Source organism: Aspergillus pseudotamarii, assembly GCF_009193445.1.
Source record: "Aspergillus pseudotamarii strain CBS 117625 unplaced genomic scaffold BDV38scaffold_24, whole genome shotgun sequence".
In the NCBI taxonomy this organism is placed as follows: Eukaryota; Fungi; Ascomycota; class Eurotiomycetes; order Eurotiales; family Aspergillaceae; genus Aspergillus; species Aspergillus pseudotamarii.
Window position 1 is genome coordinate 40,042 of NW_022475038.1, and position 17,922 is coordinate 57,963.

The 17,922-nt window shown below is 47.7% G+C and overlaps 5 protein-coding genes across 5 annotated transcripts; 4 read left to right on the forward strand and 1 right to left on the reverse strand.

Annotated features, from left to right (window-relative positions):
- Nucleotides 1–473: 473 nt before the first annotated feature.
- Nucleotides 474–2,124, forward strand: BDV38DRAFT_245665 (uncharacterized protein). The gene has a single exon (XM_032054461.1). The coding sequence runs from the start codon at nt 535–537 to the stop codon at nt 1,795–1,797; it is 1,263 nt and encodes a 420-aa protein (XP_031913929.1). The 5' UTR covers nt 474–534; the 3' UTR covers nt 1,798–2,124.
- A 625-nt stretch (nt 2,125–2,749) lies between these two features.
- BDV38DRAFT_245666 (S-adenosyl-L-methionine-dependent methyltransferase) lies at nt 2,750–4,050 on the reverse strand. The gene is made up of 3 exons (XM_032054462.1): nt 3,025–4,050; nt 2,923–2,968; nt 2,750–2,870 (listed from the first exon to the last, which is right to left on the reverse strand). Exon 1 carries the CDS (start codon nt 3,911–3,913, stop codon nt 3,026–3,028), a length of 888 nt encoding a protein of 295 aa, XP_031913930.1. The 5' UTR covers nt 3,914–4,050; the 3' UTR covers nt 2,750–2,870; nt 2,923–2,968; nt 3,025.
- Nucleotides 4,051–4,468: 418 nt separating this feature from the next.
- BDV38DRAFT_79936 (putative glutamine-serine rich protein MS8) lies at nt 4,469–5,857 on the forward strand. Its single transcript, XM_032063954.1, has 3 exons — nt 4,469–4,917; nt 5,059–5,471; nt 5,543–5,857. Exons 1-3 carry the CDS (start codon nt 4,765–4,767, stop codon nt 5,667–5,669), a joined length of 693 nt encoding a protein of 230 aa, XP_031913931.1. The 5' UTR covers nt 4,469–4,764; the 3' UTR covers nt 5,670–5,857.
- A 3,456-nt stretch (nt 5,858–9,313) lies between these two features.
- Nucleotides 9,314–12,706, forward strand: BDV38DRAFT_270905 (putative translation elongation factor eEF-3; the record flags this gene model as incomplete). The annotated part of the gene is made up of 3 exons (XM_032057226.1): nt 9,314–9,501; nt 9,566–12,461; nt 12,587–12,706. 3 exons carry the CDS (start codon nt 9,314–9,316, stop codon nt 12,704–12,706), a joined length of 3,204 nt encoding a protein of 1,067 aa, XP_031913932.1.
- Nucleotides 12,707–14,668: 1,962 nt separating this feature from the next.
- Nucleotides 14,669–17,919, forward strand: BDV38DRAFT_245678 (tetratricopeptide repeat protein). The gene has a single exon (XM_032054463.1). The coding sequence runs from the start codon at nt 14,978–14,980 to the stop codon at nt 17,873–17,875; it is 2,898 nt and encodes a 965-aa protein (XP_031913933.1). The 5' UTR covers nt 14,669–14,977; the 3' UTR covers nt 17,876–17,919.
- Nucleotides 17,920–17,922: the final 3 nt, after the last annotated feature.

Below are 17,922 nucleotides of genomic sequence, written 5' to 3' on the forward strand. Positions count from 1 at the left end.
GGGGCCCCAACCCAGGCACCATACACATATATCTGACAGCGCTTAAATCTCTAAAATTCTCAGCTGCGCCAAATGAAATGGTATAACAACTTTTTACCAAGCAAAAAAAAAATAAAAAAGCAGAGCGAGGGAGTCAAGGCATGTGGGGAAATGCACCTATCCTAAGGATCGACCGGATTCGCGCGAAGAGGCGAAGAGGCGCGTGGTTTAGCGCACCGGTCGCGAAAGGGATAGCTAAGCTGGAACCGAACGTATACGACCACCCGTCCAAGAAGATAGTATCACCCACCCAAAGAGTTAGAGAATTGTATAGAAAGAATCAGAGACCTGTCTTCTTCGATTCGTCCCGTCTTGAACTGATTATGCCAGTCCCGACAACGAAGAGAAAAGTCGCGGGGTGGCTACTTAGTCGCGTTTTGGGTTTAGCGTCTTCGGTTTTCGCGTTAACAACCGTCAAATCATGTTATTTCCCTTTTCAGTTCGCCTCGGGCAGTCAAAGTTCTTCCGAACACATATACATCGTTAGCCAACAACATGGGGAGGAAGGAGGCCGTGGAAGCTGCGAAGCTAGCTCTCGTCAATCCATGGAAGCAACATTCATGGCGTCGTTATTTTCGTGCCTTACTTCGCCAATGTTCTTACCTACCAGACCCCGTTGCGAAATGTACCATACATGACTATGTTGTCCAAAGATTTCGACGTTACGTGATAGAAGAGCGACGCCCATGGATCAGATGGAATGCCGAGCGGCAGATCTTTCTCTTCAATGAAGTAAAGGATACCCTGTCATTACTGCAGCGAGCGAACGCAGGATATTCCAAACCACTCGAAAAAGTCATCCGAATGGCATATGGGCGAAAAGGGAGACGGAGGAAGGAATTACTGAGTGCTTTGATCGCCCCCGATGTTCCTGCAAATAATACTGCTGTGGAAGAGGCCCTTCAACGACCCGAGAAATACGAAGATGGCTGGGAACCTCCATCGATCGTGATGGAGCTTCTGAAGTCCCAGCAGAACAACGGGATTCTCTCGCAACTAAACATTCGCCAAGTGAAACACCTTGAGCCGCCCATACCCAAGAAGTGCATCTGGGGAGATGGGGTGGCCAAATCACGAAGGAGGAACATACGGAAGGATTGGTATACCGATGTCCTCGATCACCTCCTTCCGCCACTACCTGACCCCGACCTGGGCATCTTGAAAGGATTGGTTTCAGGAGAAACGCCATGGAACCCGCCGGAATGGAGGACACCAGTGAACCTCTCCGACAGACAAAAGAAGATCAGGCGATTAACCCGCAGTTATCTAAGAACACTATTAAAAGATGGTCCTGTAAAAGGCCCGACATTCAAACCGTACTCCAAAGGACGCCCTCATATCATCACGCGACGATTCATGCAAAGGATCTGGAGGCGCACGCTGTGCCTGATACCGCACATGGAGTGGAACGAGACTGTTAAAAAGCACATCTTCACATGGGACCCGGCCAAGCCGACGCCTAGGCTAGGTATTCCCGGAGGGCCTGAAATATTTGAGGACGTTGATGAACAGGGGAAGATAACGACGACACCAACTGGCTTGCTTCCCGGTGCAATACGGGACACAGGCCGCAAGCCATACCGGGAGACGCCTTTTGAATTGGGATTAGAACCCAAACATGAACTCAACGAGCCAAGAAGCAACCGCCCACACGACCTCATCGCATTTGGCGTCAAATCCAAAAAATCATCCAGCAAGCCATCCGAAAAACCTTTGCGCGTGCCGTCCGACAAACCACCCAGAAAGCATGACCGCTAGGTATAAACTAGAGGTCTTTTAAATCGTTAAAACTACGGTTCTTATCGAATGAAGGTATGACAACGCTCTTGGTGTAGATACGATATTTAGCAACATAAAATGTGCAGGGTTATTCAGCACCCTGGAACATGTGTAACCAAACAAATCACATCGCCTGATTGATAACAGACAAAGCCGCAGACAACCGACGAAGGAGCAATCTGAAAACGACTGGGCCTTGTCGATTATTGATTTAGTGTATTTCTACCAGATACAATAATTTCTTGTGTGGTCAGGACCATACTAAATATCACAAAATCTTCTTTAAAATCGCTTTGTATGAACACCTCAATGTACAGCATACTTACCCATTAGAAAAGCAGTAATCCGGTGCGCCTTAAAACCTCCTATCCTGTCATTCTTCTGGCGGAACATCAGCCAATTTAGAACCAGAAAAGTATTAGGAAATTACCTACTTCTACAATGTCAGCAATCATTACATCAAGTTCCAAATTCATGCTCCAATGATCTGGTTGCGGTTGCATTATGGCCACCAGTGCATACATTAACTGTTAAAGCCCGCCTCCTCCAGATACCGATGCATGCCTGGATTATAAGCCCCTATCACTACATATGATTCTAAACTTCTTACCCTTACCCGTCAAGAGGGGAACTTGGGGATATTCCTTGGTTGTATAGTCTCAGATGGTCCGATCAATCGGACGGAGCCTGGTTTTCCCTCAACACCTCCATTGCCAAACTGCTTGGACTTGATGAAGGATTCGAGGAAGTCCGCCATATAAACTTTCTTTCGTCCGATGGGTGATGGAATGGCAAGGCAGGCCACACATGTTCACCTCATTTTTCTATGTATAGGAAGGGTTATCCGAATCAAGTTTTGAGATTGCTAGATAGCTCTCTTCTTCAGAGGGCGAGCAGTCTAGATGATATTGAACAATCTAATAGGAAGGGACTCTGGCAGTATAATTGTATTCTGCACGCATAATGATGTTTATATATAGCTTGCATAATCAATCGCCCAAATTATGCTCTAATCTCTAGAAAGAGAAATTGTATTTGCTATATCATAACCCCTGTTCAGGACAGGTTAATATGTTCTATGTTCATACAGATTGATATACATACAAGTATACTTGTATAGAGATTGCTGAGCAATACTTCCATCGTTAACCTAGAATATACCTGGTAAGCGTTACTGAATCAATCGTTAATTAGAGAAAAACCTACCTTATTTCCTGACCGCTACGACAAACAACCGTGGATAGGGTAGCAGAACCCGACCATCGATTAACTTGGGATACGCACTCTCCAATCGCTTCAGATATTCGCTTAAAAATGCTTCTTTATCCTGCGGCGACAATGGGTCAACATAGGGTCTTAACCCGGTGCCCTTTACCCATTCCACAATGGCGTTGTGATCCTCAAGTGAGTGGTAGTACTCAGTTCTGAAAATGTTCACCTCAGAAGACAAATCCTTCAGTTGATTATATATCTCCTGTGGTGACTGAAAGGTATCTCTGCCGACATTGCTGAGAGTGGACGCCCAGGGACCATTGGTGGCAACCTCCCTCATCAAGACATGGGAGGGCTCCATCAGATTATCTGGCACTTGAAAGGCAAACACTCCTCCAGAGGTTTGAGTCTCCATCAGGCCTTTAATGACGGCGATCCGCTCTTCCTTCTTCAGCCATTGGAAAACAGCATTGGAAAAGAAAAGATCGACTGACGGAGGCGGAGAATAGGACCGCAAGTCTTCGACACTGAACTCGTAGGTTGGGAGAGCCGCCTTTGCTTTCTGAATCATGTCGGGTGATGAATCCATTCCCACGATATGAGCATCAGGGTAACGAGTTGCCAAAACAGCGGTGGAATTGCCCGGTCCACAACCCAGATCAACTACTCGTTTTGGGGCTTGGAGAGGAACCCGAGCAAGGAGGTCGCGAGCCGGCATAGTCCGCTCATCCTCGAATTTCAGATATTGAGTGGCACTCCAGTCATTCTTAGACATGGCTCTTGATGAGAAAGATAGAGCTCTAGAATGCGATAACTGTGTGAGGGATGACTTTCCGGAGAGCAAGGCGCGCCTTGTAAACAATGGTTGAGTATAGGTAAACATGTAGAACGATAAAAGGTAATTTAGCAATGTCGAGACAAGATTTGATTCTTTGCGAGACAAAATTCTAGTTGAAAGCCTTATTAGCTTGCAGCAAATACAATGAATGTTATTCGATATCGATAGGAATCAGGCAATAGATATATTATGTAGTATTGTAGCATTGCTAACATTCCTAATTGACAGGCTACACTTAATAAGTAGCGAAAATCGGAGCTTCCGGAATTAGCTTAGATGCAAATCGGACTAGCTCTGACATCCTGACCATCATTACTGGCCTATTTACATCCGATTAGCAATCAATAACGCCCGTGAGAATCACTCTATGATTTCTTTGTTATAGTAAACATGGATACTGGCGGAGCTGGTTTGTCGGAGTTCATCAGGCGAGGTTGCGATTCCCGGCTTCTCATCAATTGAGAGTAGTTGGCATCGGAGCGGGGCAAATATCAGAGTACGAAGTACATACAAGGGTCTCTGTGGCAAAGAAGAGACTATACAATCGATAGTCACCCATGTAGGCGATTGGCAATGCTCATTGTGGTGCACTTTCTAATACCTACTACTACTAAATACACAAACTTCTTTAATATGATATCGATCGACTGAAATGCTCCCGCTTCTGTACGATTTATGGGTCGTTCTTTAATTACCTGTTAACACAGCCCCTTTACCCCGCGAAGCCATATTGTTCCTTCCTTCACTTGTCAGCTCCCCAAGTAGAAAAGTAATCTCAATAAATCTCAGACTTCGAAGACTTTCGACTTCTCTTCTGTGTTTATTTCTCTTGGCTTACATGCTTGGCTTCGCTCCACATCACCTCGTAACATTACAAGCATCCTCAGTTACTCATCATGTCTGACCAGTACGGTGGCCATCAGTACAATCAGTACGGGGCACCGCCACATGGTAATGACCAGTATGGTGGATATGGAGGTCAGCCAGGAAACTATCCGACACAAAACCAATATGGGCAGCCTCCGCAGCAAGGCTACTATCAATCTGCAGTATGTCGAGCTTGAGTGCTATCTTTCCCTCCCTATACTTCTTAGGACCATGCATCCACCGCGGCTATCGCTGCATGAGAGTGGAACTATTTCTTGGCTTTTCACTATCTACTAACACTACAATGTTGCAACTTATCTCAGCCCGCTCACGATCAGCAACCTCATACCCAGTATCCCCCGTACGGCCAGCAGCAGAATTATCCCCCACCCTACAGCGCCGGCCCCCAACAAGGCGGATATCCTGGCAATTATGGTCACGGGCAAGGCTCGTATATGAACCCACCGCAAGACGGTGGCCACTCCCCCTACCCCCAGCAGCAATATCACCAGGGTGAGAGTGCTTCGTATTACGGCGCTAGCTCGCAGTCGGACTACGCTTCTCACCCAGGACAGGCCCCTGGCCCGGCGGGACAGGAAGGGGAGAAAGGGCTTGGCTCAACCATTCTTGGCGCTACAGGGGGTGGTTTTGTTGGCCATAAGGTTGGGGGCGGCCTACTGGGCACGGCAGGAGGTGCATTGGTTGGAGCTATAGGCGCGAATATGGCCAACAAAGCGTACGTGTCTCATGCATCATCGTTATCCGCTGCGTATCTATTAGACTCATTATACTAACTTTGTGAAACAGTCATAAGAAGCACAAGAAGGATAAAAAGCACAAGAAGGAAAAGAAGGATAAGAAACACCACCACAAGCGCAAGTCCAGTTCCAGTTCGTCGAGCTCGAGCTCGAGTTCAAGCTCCTCTTCTGATTAGGTAGCTTATAAGGGGCAAACGATGTGGTAACGCTGGTGGTACTTTACTTTTGCTCTATCATGACCACAAGAGCAGGAGCAGGATACCTTATATGTAACAAACGATGGTGTTGAATGTTGGTCTGTTGTTGTGGAAGCTTTCTGTGTTGCTGTATGTCCCTATCCTTAGCTGAACCAATATCCGCAGTATGAGTCAATGTATGACTGCAATCCTTGATTGCCAATCATAATGGCCACATGCCTACATAGTGCTTGTATTGTTCAACCTACATGCAATCTACTGTGCAGATAGCACTCATTCCCGCCACTCGAACAAGTCTGAGAGCTTAACGCTGAGTAGAACATCAGGAAATCAGGAAAAGAACAAAACACGAGCCATGACATCATGTGTGGTAGCCCTATTGGTCCTTGAGGTACCCTATCGCCACAGTCGGCGGTGTGTCGGATGCTTCAGTTTCTGTGCGGGCCAAAATCCGACGAACTATGAAAAAAATAATCATGGGCTAGATGACGCCGTTGGTTTTCTATTTAGGTTTTGCGGACTCAAGCCGATGAAATACCGAGTAGCGCCGCCGGATAGTGTGACCCGATAACCTCAAAAACCATTCATGTAACTACCATGAATGTACTAGTAGAAGGCTCTTGAGAAGTTAGGAAGCTGTCGGATAAGGGCAAAAGCGGATGAACCACTTAAGCTTGTGATGACAGAAGTGGCGAATTCATGTGCTGCCTACCGGTCCTTTGGTAGGCCTGCCGGTAGCTAATATTGGTCCACACTACTAAGGTTGACATGCACGAGGCAAACAAACATGGCATTCAACTACAATGTGGTATTCATCTGATAATAGGTGAGCTCCGGTTTCTTTTTGTCTGAAATATTGGATATCCTCTGTAAACTTTTGCTTTGAACAAACGTGATTGGTGGGTTATGTAAATAAGTGGCAACCTGGGTTACAATACTGCGAGTATGCAGTGGTGACAGTGCTTTGAATCATTGATTATTTAGCGGTTAGAGCTTGATGAATAATAGAGTAACTAACTAACTAGTTAGTTACAGTGCTAGATTAGTTCATAGAATGGCATAGTTAGCTTGTACAGAGTAAAGGGGTGAAATAAAGAGCATAATAATTCTCCCTGAGGAACTGTCTAGAACAAATATGGAAGGATGGTACTTCGTCCATCGGACCATGCAACAAATAGTGACGAGAAAAAAATTTGATTACGTTGTCTTGTATGAATCACAAGTAAGGGTGGTTCGTTCAAACCTTGGCTAAAAAGAAAAGGAAAAGTAGTAATGTTGTGAGATTTTTAGAACAATGAATCTATGGGTCAAAGAATGATTCGCTGGGTGACTATTAGCTCGTGAAAATTTTACTTCCCTTATAAAATTTTTTTTTTTTTCTTTTTCTTTTTCTTTTCCCTTTTTTCTTTTTTTTTATCTTCTCCAAGTTCCCCTTTTGTTTCCTTATTGCCACTCATCTCCGAGGTTTTCGCGGGGGATAAGGATAAGGAATGGGAAAATCCGGAGATTTGAACTTAAGCGTGAAGGATGGGACAAAAAAAAAAAAGTCAAAATGATGGTCGATAAGGGATAACGACGATAAGGGCTTTTTGACTTTAATATTTCTCCGTCTGGGAGTTCGACAGATCATCAACGCTGCATAGCCTTGCATACGCTCTTCCCCCGCGTACATATCACAGGCATTAACGCAGGATATAACCTGCCAGGATGAAAGCACGCATTCGGCGGTGAGGTTTAAGTCTTATTCAATCTGGCGGTGATGCGTCGTCTTACTTGGCTGCGACTTGTAAGCCATCGTTTCAGCCGTTGGGTTGCGACGAGTAAGCGGTCGACTTGTCAACCCCCGAATATATCCCTGGATGCTTTGTTTCTCTTTTTGTCAAAGACGTATCATCCAAGCTCCGTGTCGTAAAACAATCCATCTCTGAATTACTCCTGATAGCCTCCATTTCAGTTGGTCAATCCTTGTAGATCTCAATTCGACAGGGGAAAAAAATATTAAAAAAATAAATAATCCGTTGGAAGATATTGCTGCTTGTGCTTATGGATCATGAATTGGACAGTTGTTCAGCCCATTATCTAGTCGCTTACGGCGGCCTGGAAGACATTTAAGTGCTGTAATGTACTGGTAGTAGTATGTATGTCAACGTAGCAAACGCTGAGTTGGGACAGTTCAGTATCAGCTCAGCCATCCAAAATTCGCAGCAGGTTTGAGATGACGGAAGAGTGCGGCGAAGGCTCTCAATAGTCCATGGCTCTGGTCAACTCTAAACGTCTTGTGTTTCTTCGTATTTAGTTTTCTCTCTCTCCTTTTTTTTTATCTTTTTTTATTTTTATTTTTATTTTTACTTTTTTTTTTCTTTTGCCCACCCAAAGAAGCCTTCGAATGTCTAGAAACTCGGCTGCGCCACCTAAAGTCTGGGGGAGCGATCTGAGGGTGGCGACAGAAATAGCACCAGCATCTGCAGGCCCAACACACTCATTCACACGGGAACGGAGTCAACGGACACTAACCGCAGTGGATTAGCCAGTGTTGCATCCCCGGATTCATGCCCTGTCAGGGACTGGAATACATTAGCCTAGCCCGCTAAGGATAATCAAGGGATGCGCGTTATCCTACCGCCTGTAGGGTTATAGTTGGAGGATGGATGCCGTCGCCGTAATTCCGTAACCGCCCGTGAATCCAAGTACATACTGAGCAAGAAAAATTCTTAGAACTCGCTACAGAAACCCTTGTCAAGGAGTTGGCAGCCTTGCAATCAGAGAAAGCGAACCTGGTTCCCCGTTTGTTCCTTACCCGTTGATAGATGTAGTTGCAATAGGGCCAACTGGCAAGAATAACGGCTTCCTCACAACTACTAGAATATTTTTAGTCGCCTCAGGCCGAAGATTATCTATCAAATCAGCGACGCCTATCATTGCCTTTCCCTTAGGCAACCCCCGAGGGCTTATTCGGGGTCTAATTCATAATCGAGTCAAACTTGAAATTAAACCCTAGGGTTCTTTTGTGGCATCCTCGGATTGTCCATCCAAATCGGCGAGACCAAAAAACCAGAAAACTCTTTGGTCGGGCGAGACGGCGGCTTTGCCTATCCCACCAGCGGACCAATCATCAGCCACTGATTGATCCCAACGCAGCCACGGGCCCTATCGGCTTGGTTGCTTCGACAGCCATCGGCACTAACCCGGTTCCGGGTCTAGCGCGGGACATGGGAGAAAAGAAAAAAAATTTTTGCAATGGGTTGCCTCTCCTGGAGGGTTGGGCGGCGAAAAAGTAGTCCACAAACCGATAAATATCATCCATCCCCATCCACTTTTTTCCCCTCCTCCTCTCTCCTCTCACCATATCCCCTCCTATCTCCTTCAAAGAGGTCTGGTCCTCTCTTTTGTGAAAACTTTTGTTTTTTTCTCTTTTGTCTTTTAGACAAATCAAAAAGTTAGATTTCCCTTCGGCCGTTTAGAGCGTGTTCTGTGTCTGCTTCGTCAAGACACAGTTTTTCGTGGGCCGTCACCTCTTATCGAGATACCCTAATAGAACGCTTTTTGACCGTTCTTGCTTTTTTTCTCTTTTACATTCTTCCTCTTTTTCGAGTTTAACGATTTCCGACTTTCTTACGCCCAAAATGCCTGCTGCTGCTGCCTCTTCGGTTCCTGCTGTCTCCAGCAAGGAGACCGCTCAGTCTCTCTCTGTCCTCGAGGACTTGCTCAAGAACCTCAACATCTCCTCTACTCAGGATGAGGTTAACGCCGCTACCGACAACATTGCCCACCTCCTCAGCGGTCCTATCCCTGAACAAGCCCTCCCCCTGAAGTATGTTGATACCCCACTTTGAGAGAAAAATCTTCGCGTGAGCTAGTTGACTAACACCACATAGGCTCGCTGAAGATCTTAAGAAGCAGCTCTCTAATAAGAAGGATGCCAATGCTCGCCAGCGCGCTTGTGACGCCATCCGGGCTGTTGCTTCCCACGCCACCATCGCCCCCGGTGTTGAGCCTCATCTCGTCACTCTTCTCCGCCCTGTCCTCGCTGCTGTTGGTGACAAGATGACCAACGTCAAGGATGCCGCTCAGAGTGCCGCTATTGCCATTGTCAAGGGCATCAACGGCAACGCCGTCAAGGCCGTCATTCCTCCTATCCTCGAGTCCCTGGAGACCGCCCAGAAGTGGACTGAGAAGCTGTGCGCTCTCGAGTGCCTCAACTCCCTCATTGAGACCGCTCCCGCTCAGGTTTCTTACCGTGTCCCCGCCCTGATCCCTGCAGTCTCCGAGGCTATGTGGGATACCAAGGCCGAGATCAAGAAGGCCGCTTACTCCACCATGGAGAAGGTCTGCGGTCTGATCGTTAACAAGGATATCGAGCGCTTCATTCCTGAGCTCATTAAGTGTATCTCCAAGCCCGAGAACGTCCCCGAGACCGTTCACTTGCTCGGTGCGACCACCTTCGTTTCCGATGTCACTGGACCTACCCTCGCTATCATGGTCCCCTTGCTTGACCGTGGTCTTGTCGAGCGTGAGACTGCCATCAAGCGTAAGTCTGCTGTCATCGTCGACAACATGTGTAAGCTCGTCGAGGACCCTCAGATCGTCGCTCCTTTCTTGCCCAAGTTGATGCCTCGTCTTACCCACAACCTTGACACCCTGCCCGACCCTGAAGCTCGTGGCAAGACCGAACAGGCCTTGGCCACCCTCAGCCGTGTTGGTGACGTCAAGGATGGCAAGATCCCCGAGATCTCCACTGCCGGTGACATCGCCACTGTTGCTGGTATCCTCAAGGAGATCCTTTCCCCCAAGTTTGACGAACAGGTCAAGAAGTCCGAGGCCGTCATCAACTACGTTGCTGCCATTGCTGGTCAGCTCGTTGACGAGAAGGTTGGCGAGGTTGAGAGCTGGACTCAGAACGCTCTCCCCTACATCACCGCCATTGTCGGTGAGGAGGAGGCTAAGCCTGTCGCTGAGACCCTCCGCAAGCGTGCTTCTCCTGATGCCGCTGCTGAGGATGCAGTCCTCTCTGACGAGGAGGAGGGTGAGGATCTGTGCAACTGCACGTTCTCCCTGGCCTATGGTGCTAAGATCTTGCTGAACCAGACCCACCTCCGCTTGAAGCGTGGTCAGCGTTACGGTCTTCTTGGTCCCAACGGTACCGGTAAGACCACTCTCATGCGTGCTATCAACAACGAGCAGCTTGAGGGTTTCCCCAAGAAGGATGAGGTCAAGACCGTCTACGTTGAGCACGACTTGGATTCTGCCGATACTGAGCAAACCGTCATTGGCTGGACCATGAAGAAGCTCCGCGAGGTTGGCCTTGACCCCAAGCAGGAGGAGGTCGAAGCCAAGCTCGAGGAATTCGGTTTCCTCCGTGAGCAGCTCAACGGCCCCATTACCGCCCTTTCTGGTGGTTGGAAGATGAAGCTGGCCCTTGCCCGTGCTGTCTTCGAGAAGCCTGATATCCTCCTTCTGGATGAGCCTACCAACCACTTGGACGTCAAGAACGTTGCCTGGTTGGAGAACTACCTCTGCACCTCCCCTTGCACTTCCATCATTGTCTCTCACGACAGCAAGTTCTTGGACAACGTTATCCAGCACGTCATCCACTACGAGCGTAACTTCAAGCTTAAGCGTTACCGCGGTACCCTGAGCGAGTTCGTTAAGAAGGTTCCTTCCGCCCGCTCTTACTACGAGCTGGGTGCCTCCGACATGGAGTTCAAGTTCCCCGAGCCCGGTTTCCTCGAGGGTGTCAAGACCAAGGCTAAGGCTATCATTCGTGTCTCCAACATGTCCTTCCAGTACCCTGGCACTCCTCGTCCCCAGATTACCGATATTTCCTTCCAGGTGTCTTTGGGATCCCGTATTGCTGTCATCGGTCCCAACGGTGCCGGTAAGTCTACACTGGTCAACGTTTTGACCGGTGAGTTGATCCCTACCACTGGTGATGTCTACCAGCACGAGAACATCCGTATCGCCTACATCAAGCAACACGCTTTCGCCCACATTGATAACCACCTCGACAGCACTCCCTCCGAGTACATCCAGTGGCGTTTCCAGACCGGTGAGGACCGTGAAACCATGGACCGTGCCAACAAGATCGTCACCGATGAGGATGAGAAGGCCATGGACAAGATCTACAAGATCGACGGTACCCCCCGTAGGGTCATTGGTATCCACTCCCGTCGTAAGTTCAAGAACACTTACGAGTACGAGTGTTCCTTCCTGCTGGGTGACAACATCGGCATGAAGAGCGAGAAGTGGACTCCCATGATGACCAGCGACAACGCCTGGATCCCTCGTAACGAGATCATCCAGTCCCACGCCAAGATGGTTGCCGAGGTTGACCAGAAGGAGGCTCTTGCCAGCGGTCAGTTCCGTCCTCTGGTCCGCAAGGAGATCGAAGAGCACTGCGCCCAGTTCGGTCTCGATGCTGAGCTTGTTTCTCACTCCCGTATGCGCGGTCTCTCCGGTGGTCAGCGTGTTAAGGTCGTCCTTGCCGCCTGCTCTTGGCAGCGCCCTCACGTGATCGTCCTGGACGAGCCTACCAACTACCTGGACCGTGACTCCCTGGGTGCCCTTTCCAAGGCCATTAAGACCTTCGAGGGTGGTGTTGTCATCATCACTCACTCTCGTGAGTTCACTGAGAACCTCACCGAGGAAGTCTGGGCTGTTGTTGACGGAAAGATGACTCCTTCCGGCCACAACTGGGTTCAGGGCCAGGGCTCTGGTCCTCGTCTTACTGAGAAGGTCAACGAGGAGGACACTTTCGATGCTATGGGCAACAAGGTATGTTTAAACTTCCTTAGTCATTTTCACCACTTCGTCCACATACCCTTCACGAAATCTCTTTTTTCCGAACCCATATCTCGGTCCCTTCACTCTTGTGTATGTTATTCTAACTTGTTCTACAGATTGAAGCCCCGAAGAAGGCTAAGAAGCTCACTTCAAGCGAGCAGCGCAAGAAGAAGAAGGAGCGTATGGCCAGAAAGAAGCGTGGTGAGGAGGTCTTCTCTGATGAGGATGATTTCTAAGGGAATGATTGAAAAGAAAGCGAATTGTTCTCAGGGATTCTTTTTTCATGGTTATTATTCGAATGGCTATTGTAATGTCCTCGATAGAAGTTATGATCGGATGAATTTACTTTCCATTAACGGATTTCAAACCCTTCGTCTTTTCTAGCGATTTCTTGGCTTTTGTTCTTGCGTTTATACTTGTTTGTAAGCGCAAATGAATTTTGAATACTATTGCTCGCGCCGCCTGTTTTAAAGGTGCAAATGAGGACCACTATTCAATACGCCTAGGATTCCATGTGTAGGCTCTCTACTTTAACTCTATGACGCCGTTTACTCGATCATTGTAGATTTCAGAACAATTTACCAAGTGTGTATATTGAGCCAATCATCTTTACCACGATATCGAACTGTACCTGACACAATTCCCGTCTCAATTATATACCACGTATCATATTCCAGATCCTTTCTACTTTCATTCTCGCCATCTTCCACTGTCACTTTCATGATCTTTCGCTACAACCCTTCCTTTGTATACAGAAGATGAAAACTTAGGTGAGTTCGCCTTAGTCCATTAACAACTTACAAAGTAAGGTACTACCATAACACAGCAACTTAACTTCCTCAAAGGCTCTTAAGCAACTCTCATTACTGGTTACGAGCTTACAAGCTCCAGTGAAAGTAATTTACCTACTTGGTAGAACTATTGTCGATATTTCCAGCCGATATAAGTGCCCTGGTAGTCCGTAACAAGGCATACCAGCCACAAGCCATTCATAAAAGTGAAAGCATTCCGACAACTACTTCCACATGGAGCCGCCAACCTTTGGAAAATCTGATTGCAACGTGAGCCTTAACTACAATATTTATGACCAGATCTGCCCGATCGCTATTCCCCTTGTTACGACCCGACCTATACTGCAGGAATAGCCAGTCCTACTACTTATGCAATACTTTAAGCAGGTGGAAGCAGCCAGCATCACAAAGGGAACTGCCCCAGTTGCCGACCACATTGTCCAACGTCTCTAGTGATACGTCAGGTATAAAGAGACTGGTACATTTTACGGATATTTAGACTCTAGTGACCATGTCTGAGGAAATGATCCTGTGCTGCCAGGTTTCACATTCACAGGAACTATACTCAACGCCACAAAAGTCCTTATGCAGCGCTTGCTACATCGCTTTCAAGTTGCGCAATGTGATGCTGACGGCTGAGGGGAACCAGCATACGTGAATCACTGGGGTGGTATCTTATGAAGATCACCCGTTCCATCTCCAGGACATGAGTGTCTCATGTACTAGTAAATACCAGGCTGCCGATGGGGCATTGGTCTACTCATAATCGTAGGAGTAGTACTCCTGCATCTACGGATACTACTTCTATCATTATTATCCCTGTTCCAATACCGAGATAATGCGGAAACTCGTATATTGAAACTACTTACTCCAGTTTGTTAGGAGATTAGGCGCAAACGATATAGAGTCGTATTGTCTGGTGTGCCTACATTCCTGCTTAGACTCTTAAACTAGTAGAATTGCTTGAATTACTGAAATAGTCAAATAGCACAGAGAAGGCCTAAATAGAATGACCATAGACTTCTTTTCTGTGATCTTCTTTCTGCTCCAAAGATAAACCCATTCTACCGATTCGCGGATTCTATTTTATCAGTTACATCAATCAATAGTTAACCTCATATTAGATTCATTTATTTGTCCTCTATTAATCGATCAAAACAATTACTCCCCTCGGTATTGTATTCTTATATAATGCTCCTTACCCCAATATACAGGGACTCAAATGAATCAGAATCAAGAGTACACTTGTATAGTCTTGAAGTGCGTGTCTGTATTGCACATTGGATATTGCTCGTGCTTTCCATCTGTGGAGCCCGTAATGCCACATCCCGGAGCCCCGCCACCACCGCCTTTACAAATTTTTGCCTTATCGATAAATATGCCTTTTTTTTTTTTTTTTTGGCGGGGTTTTATTAAGCGGCATCGCTGGTTCCCATCTCCAGGATCATTCCACTCATATCTACTAGCCACATCCATTACCTTACAAGGTTCGACGTCGAGTGGTGTGTTGAGCGCCGTAGCATGTCACTCTGAACATATCGTGTCAACCCAAGAACTCATATCTGAATCGAATCGTCCTCGCACAGCTGAGGGGCTCATAACGCAGTATTTCAAGCCGCCGGAATCGAGGGTTTCTTTAGTTGGTCTAGAAGAGAAGGACACTTCTTTGCTATTCTGAACTTGGCATCCATTTCTTAGTGACTGAGACTCTTAAATATGGCAGAGGCTTCGATTGCGTACCCCGCGTCATTAGACACGCTATTTGATGAAGCGTCCTCGTTGAAGCAACTATATGAGCCTATCCAATTAGCAGATGCTGAGATAGTTCCAATCTTACAATTACCTCTGGCAAAGACTGTCTTTGGCCACGACTCGGCAGATGAGAGTTCTCTCGCTCGTGTATCTAGCGGAGAAATCTCGTATACAACCTTTTTGGCAAACAAGACAAAGTCTATATTTCACACGCAACCAGATGATTCTACTCCTGAACAGCGAAGTTCGCAGCTGCTTCACATTGGTCTAGCAGCACTCTTCAGTTTTCTTCAGTCCAATGTTACTGGACCTCCGCTTAGCTTCAACCCTGCAGAGCTAATTATCCCGTCCACTCTGCGAACTGATCCGACATGTCTGAGAGCCATCCGATCGCATATAATTCGTGATCTCTCAGTAGATGGCGAAGCTGCTTATAGATTGACTCCGAATGTGGAGCTTTTCGCTGTTGCGAAGGCTATATTGGCCGACACGGATTTTCTACTTACGAATGGCCCGTTGGTTGCTAGGACGGCAAGAATGCGTGTCAATTTCCTTCACCAGAAGATGCTAGCAGAAATCACCGGTACGCTTCAAGATGCGATCTACTCCGACATGGAGCAAATTAGCAGCGTTCTGTTGACTGGAAATACTGCTGGCTCGGAGAAAGGGAAATTCCTACTCGAGAGAGCACTTATACACACTCACCACGGTTTTGATTCCAAAGCCAGAGCCGATATCGATAAGGCCGCATTAGAACGGAACTTCAAATTTGCTTTAACCGGAAAGTTGGGCAAAAGAACCAAGTTCCAAGAACGCGATATCAGTCAACTCGTTATCATTGCGAAGAGTGCCGACGATGCAACGGATACGAACAACAGCCCAGGTGATTTGGAGCCCTCGGGGCCGAAGAACTTAGACCTCAACGATGATACCCTTCTGGAATCTATATCCTTTACGAAGGATGAGAAACAACAGTCCCAGGATAATCAAGTTACCATACAAGATGAGTCGACGCTGCCACCAGCATTGGCATCTCTTGATCCCGGCAATCAGCCGAAGCTCAGCCCTGTGGACTCCGCTATTCTCCTAGCTCTTGCGGCCGCGATAACTAACACTACACCCGAGGATGGTCTAACTCGAGAGGAGACACACCCCTACGCCACCCGAGTCCTTGAGGGCGGTAGCTCAAATTGGCAGATCTATACACAGGGTCTTCTAGCTCGGAGCAGAATTGAGGGCTATAGGGCTCGAACTGTGGAAAGATCGGTTTTACAAATGCAAGCTCTTGTGGATCAAGTCATTGCTGACACCGCTACCCTCGATAGTCAGGCTACTTCTACTGTCGAAGAACCTACTACATTCCTTCCAAGACCCGAGAAATCCGAATCCGCATCAGCTGCAGAGAGACTCGAATACATATGGCTTCTGAGCTTCTCCACCAGGTGGGATCTCGAGGCGGAGCTGGCATCTCGTTGGGTCAATCTCGGAGGACTGCGCACTGCTCTTGACATTTATGAGCGTTTACAGATGTGGGCGGAGGCTGCGCTTTGCTATGCCGCTACAGACAGAGAGGAGAAGGCTAAGTCCATGGTTCGCAGACAACTCTACGAACCTACGAACAGAGGGCTTGTAGACGAAGACGAGAAGTTTGAGGGGCCCGAGCTCTCGCCTCTCCCTGCTGATGCCCCAAGACTTTTCTGTATTCTAGGAGATATTGACTCAGACCCAACCATGTACGAGCGCGCATGGGCGGTCTCGAATAACAGATATGCCCGTGCTCAGAGGTCTCTGGCTCGGCATTATCTCACGGTGAAACCGCCTGCATTGGAGAAGGCAGAGGAGGCTTACCGCAAGAGCTTGGAAATCAACCGTCTTAACCACGGCGCTTGGTTCTCACTAGGCTGCGTGCAGCTTGAACTTCAGCGTTGGGATGATGCGAAGGCCTCATTTACTCGGGCTGTGCAATTGGAAAACAACGATGCTGAATCATGGAGCAACCTTGCTGCAGCTATACTACAAACACCTCAGCCAGATGAACCTACGCCCGCTGCTGTGGAGCAGCTGCCAGACGAAGAGGACGAACCGGAAACAGGAAAAACGCCGGAAGATCCTTACAAACATAAGCGCGAGGCCCTTGCAGCCCTCAGTCGTGCGGCTCAGCTCAAAAATACAAACTCCCGTATCTGGGAAAACGTGCTTACGGTGGCAGCTTCAATCCCTCCTCCGTTTACCCCGTTCCGTGATGTTATTACCGCACAGAAGAAACTCATTGAGATTCTCGGCGACAAGAAAGGCGAAAAATGCATCGATCTTCCGATCTTGGGCATGCTTGTGGACTACCTTACAACTGTTTACAAGTACGAAGAGCTTGTAATTGAAGTTGACAATGGCACTGAGTCTCAGAAAGTCATTCGCATTGGTACAATCGCTGGCCAGATTATATCTCTGCTGGACAACTTGGTTGTGCCACACATCACCCACTCCGCCTCACTTTGGCTTCTTGTTGCCCGCGTTGAGCAATGGCGTGGGTGTCCGACGAAAGCCTTAGAAGCCCATGAGAAGGCTTGGCGTGCTACCGTGGCCTCATCAACACAGGGGGCATTCCAGATGGGTGATGAAAAGAAGTGGATGGAAATTGTAAGTGCCACCGAGAAATTGGTCCGTAATGGGTATTCTAAATACGGGCCTATGGACAAAGAAGGCCAGGAAGATGCAGATGAAGCTGAGCTCGTTGCCAAAGATTGGAGGTTTAAGGCTCGAAGTGCAGTGAGGGGTATTCTGGGCAAAGGCAAGGAGTTCTGGGAAGATAGTGAAGGATGGGCGCAACTGAAGGAGCTGCAGAGTGAGGTTGGAAGCACATAAGCATGCCTCCTATGTTATTATGTTTTCAATTGCATCATAGATCGGTA

Excerpts from the sequence above, each read along its gene's own strand:
- BDV38DRAFT_245678 (XM_032054463.1), top strand. The coding sequence starts at position 14,978 with ATGGCAGAGGCTTCGATTGCGTACCCCGCGTCATTAGACACGCTATTT.
- BDV38DRAFT_245665 (XM_032054461.1), top strand. The coding sequence starts at position 535 with ATGGGGAGGAAGGAGGCCGTGGAAGCTGCGAAGCTAGCTCTCGTCAAT.
- BDV38DRAFT_245666 (XM_032054462.1), bottom strand. The coding sequence starts at position 3,913 with ATGTTTACCTATACTCAACCATTGTTTACAAGGCGCGCCTTGCTCTCC.
- BDV38DRAFT_79936 (XM_032063954.1), top strand. The coding sequence starts at position 4,765 with ATGTCTGACCAGTACGGTGGCCATCAGTACAATCAGTACGGGGCACCG. Across the intron at positions 4,918-5,058 it reads AAGGCTACTATCAATCTGCA|CCCGCTCACGATCAGCAACC; the intron begins GTATGTCGAGCT and ends AACTTATCTCAG. Across the intron at positions 5,472-5,542 it reads GCGAATATGGCCAACAAAGC|TCATAAGAAGCACAAGAAGG; the intron begins GTACGTGTCTCA and ends TTTGTGAAACAG.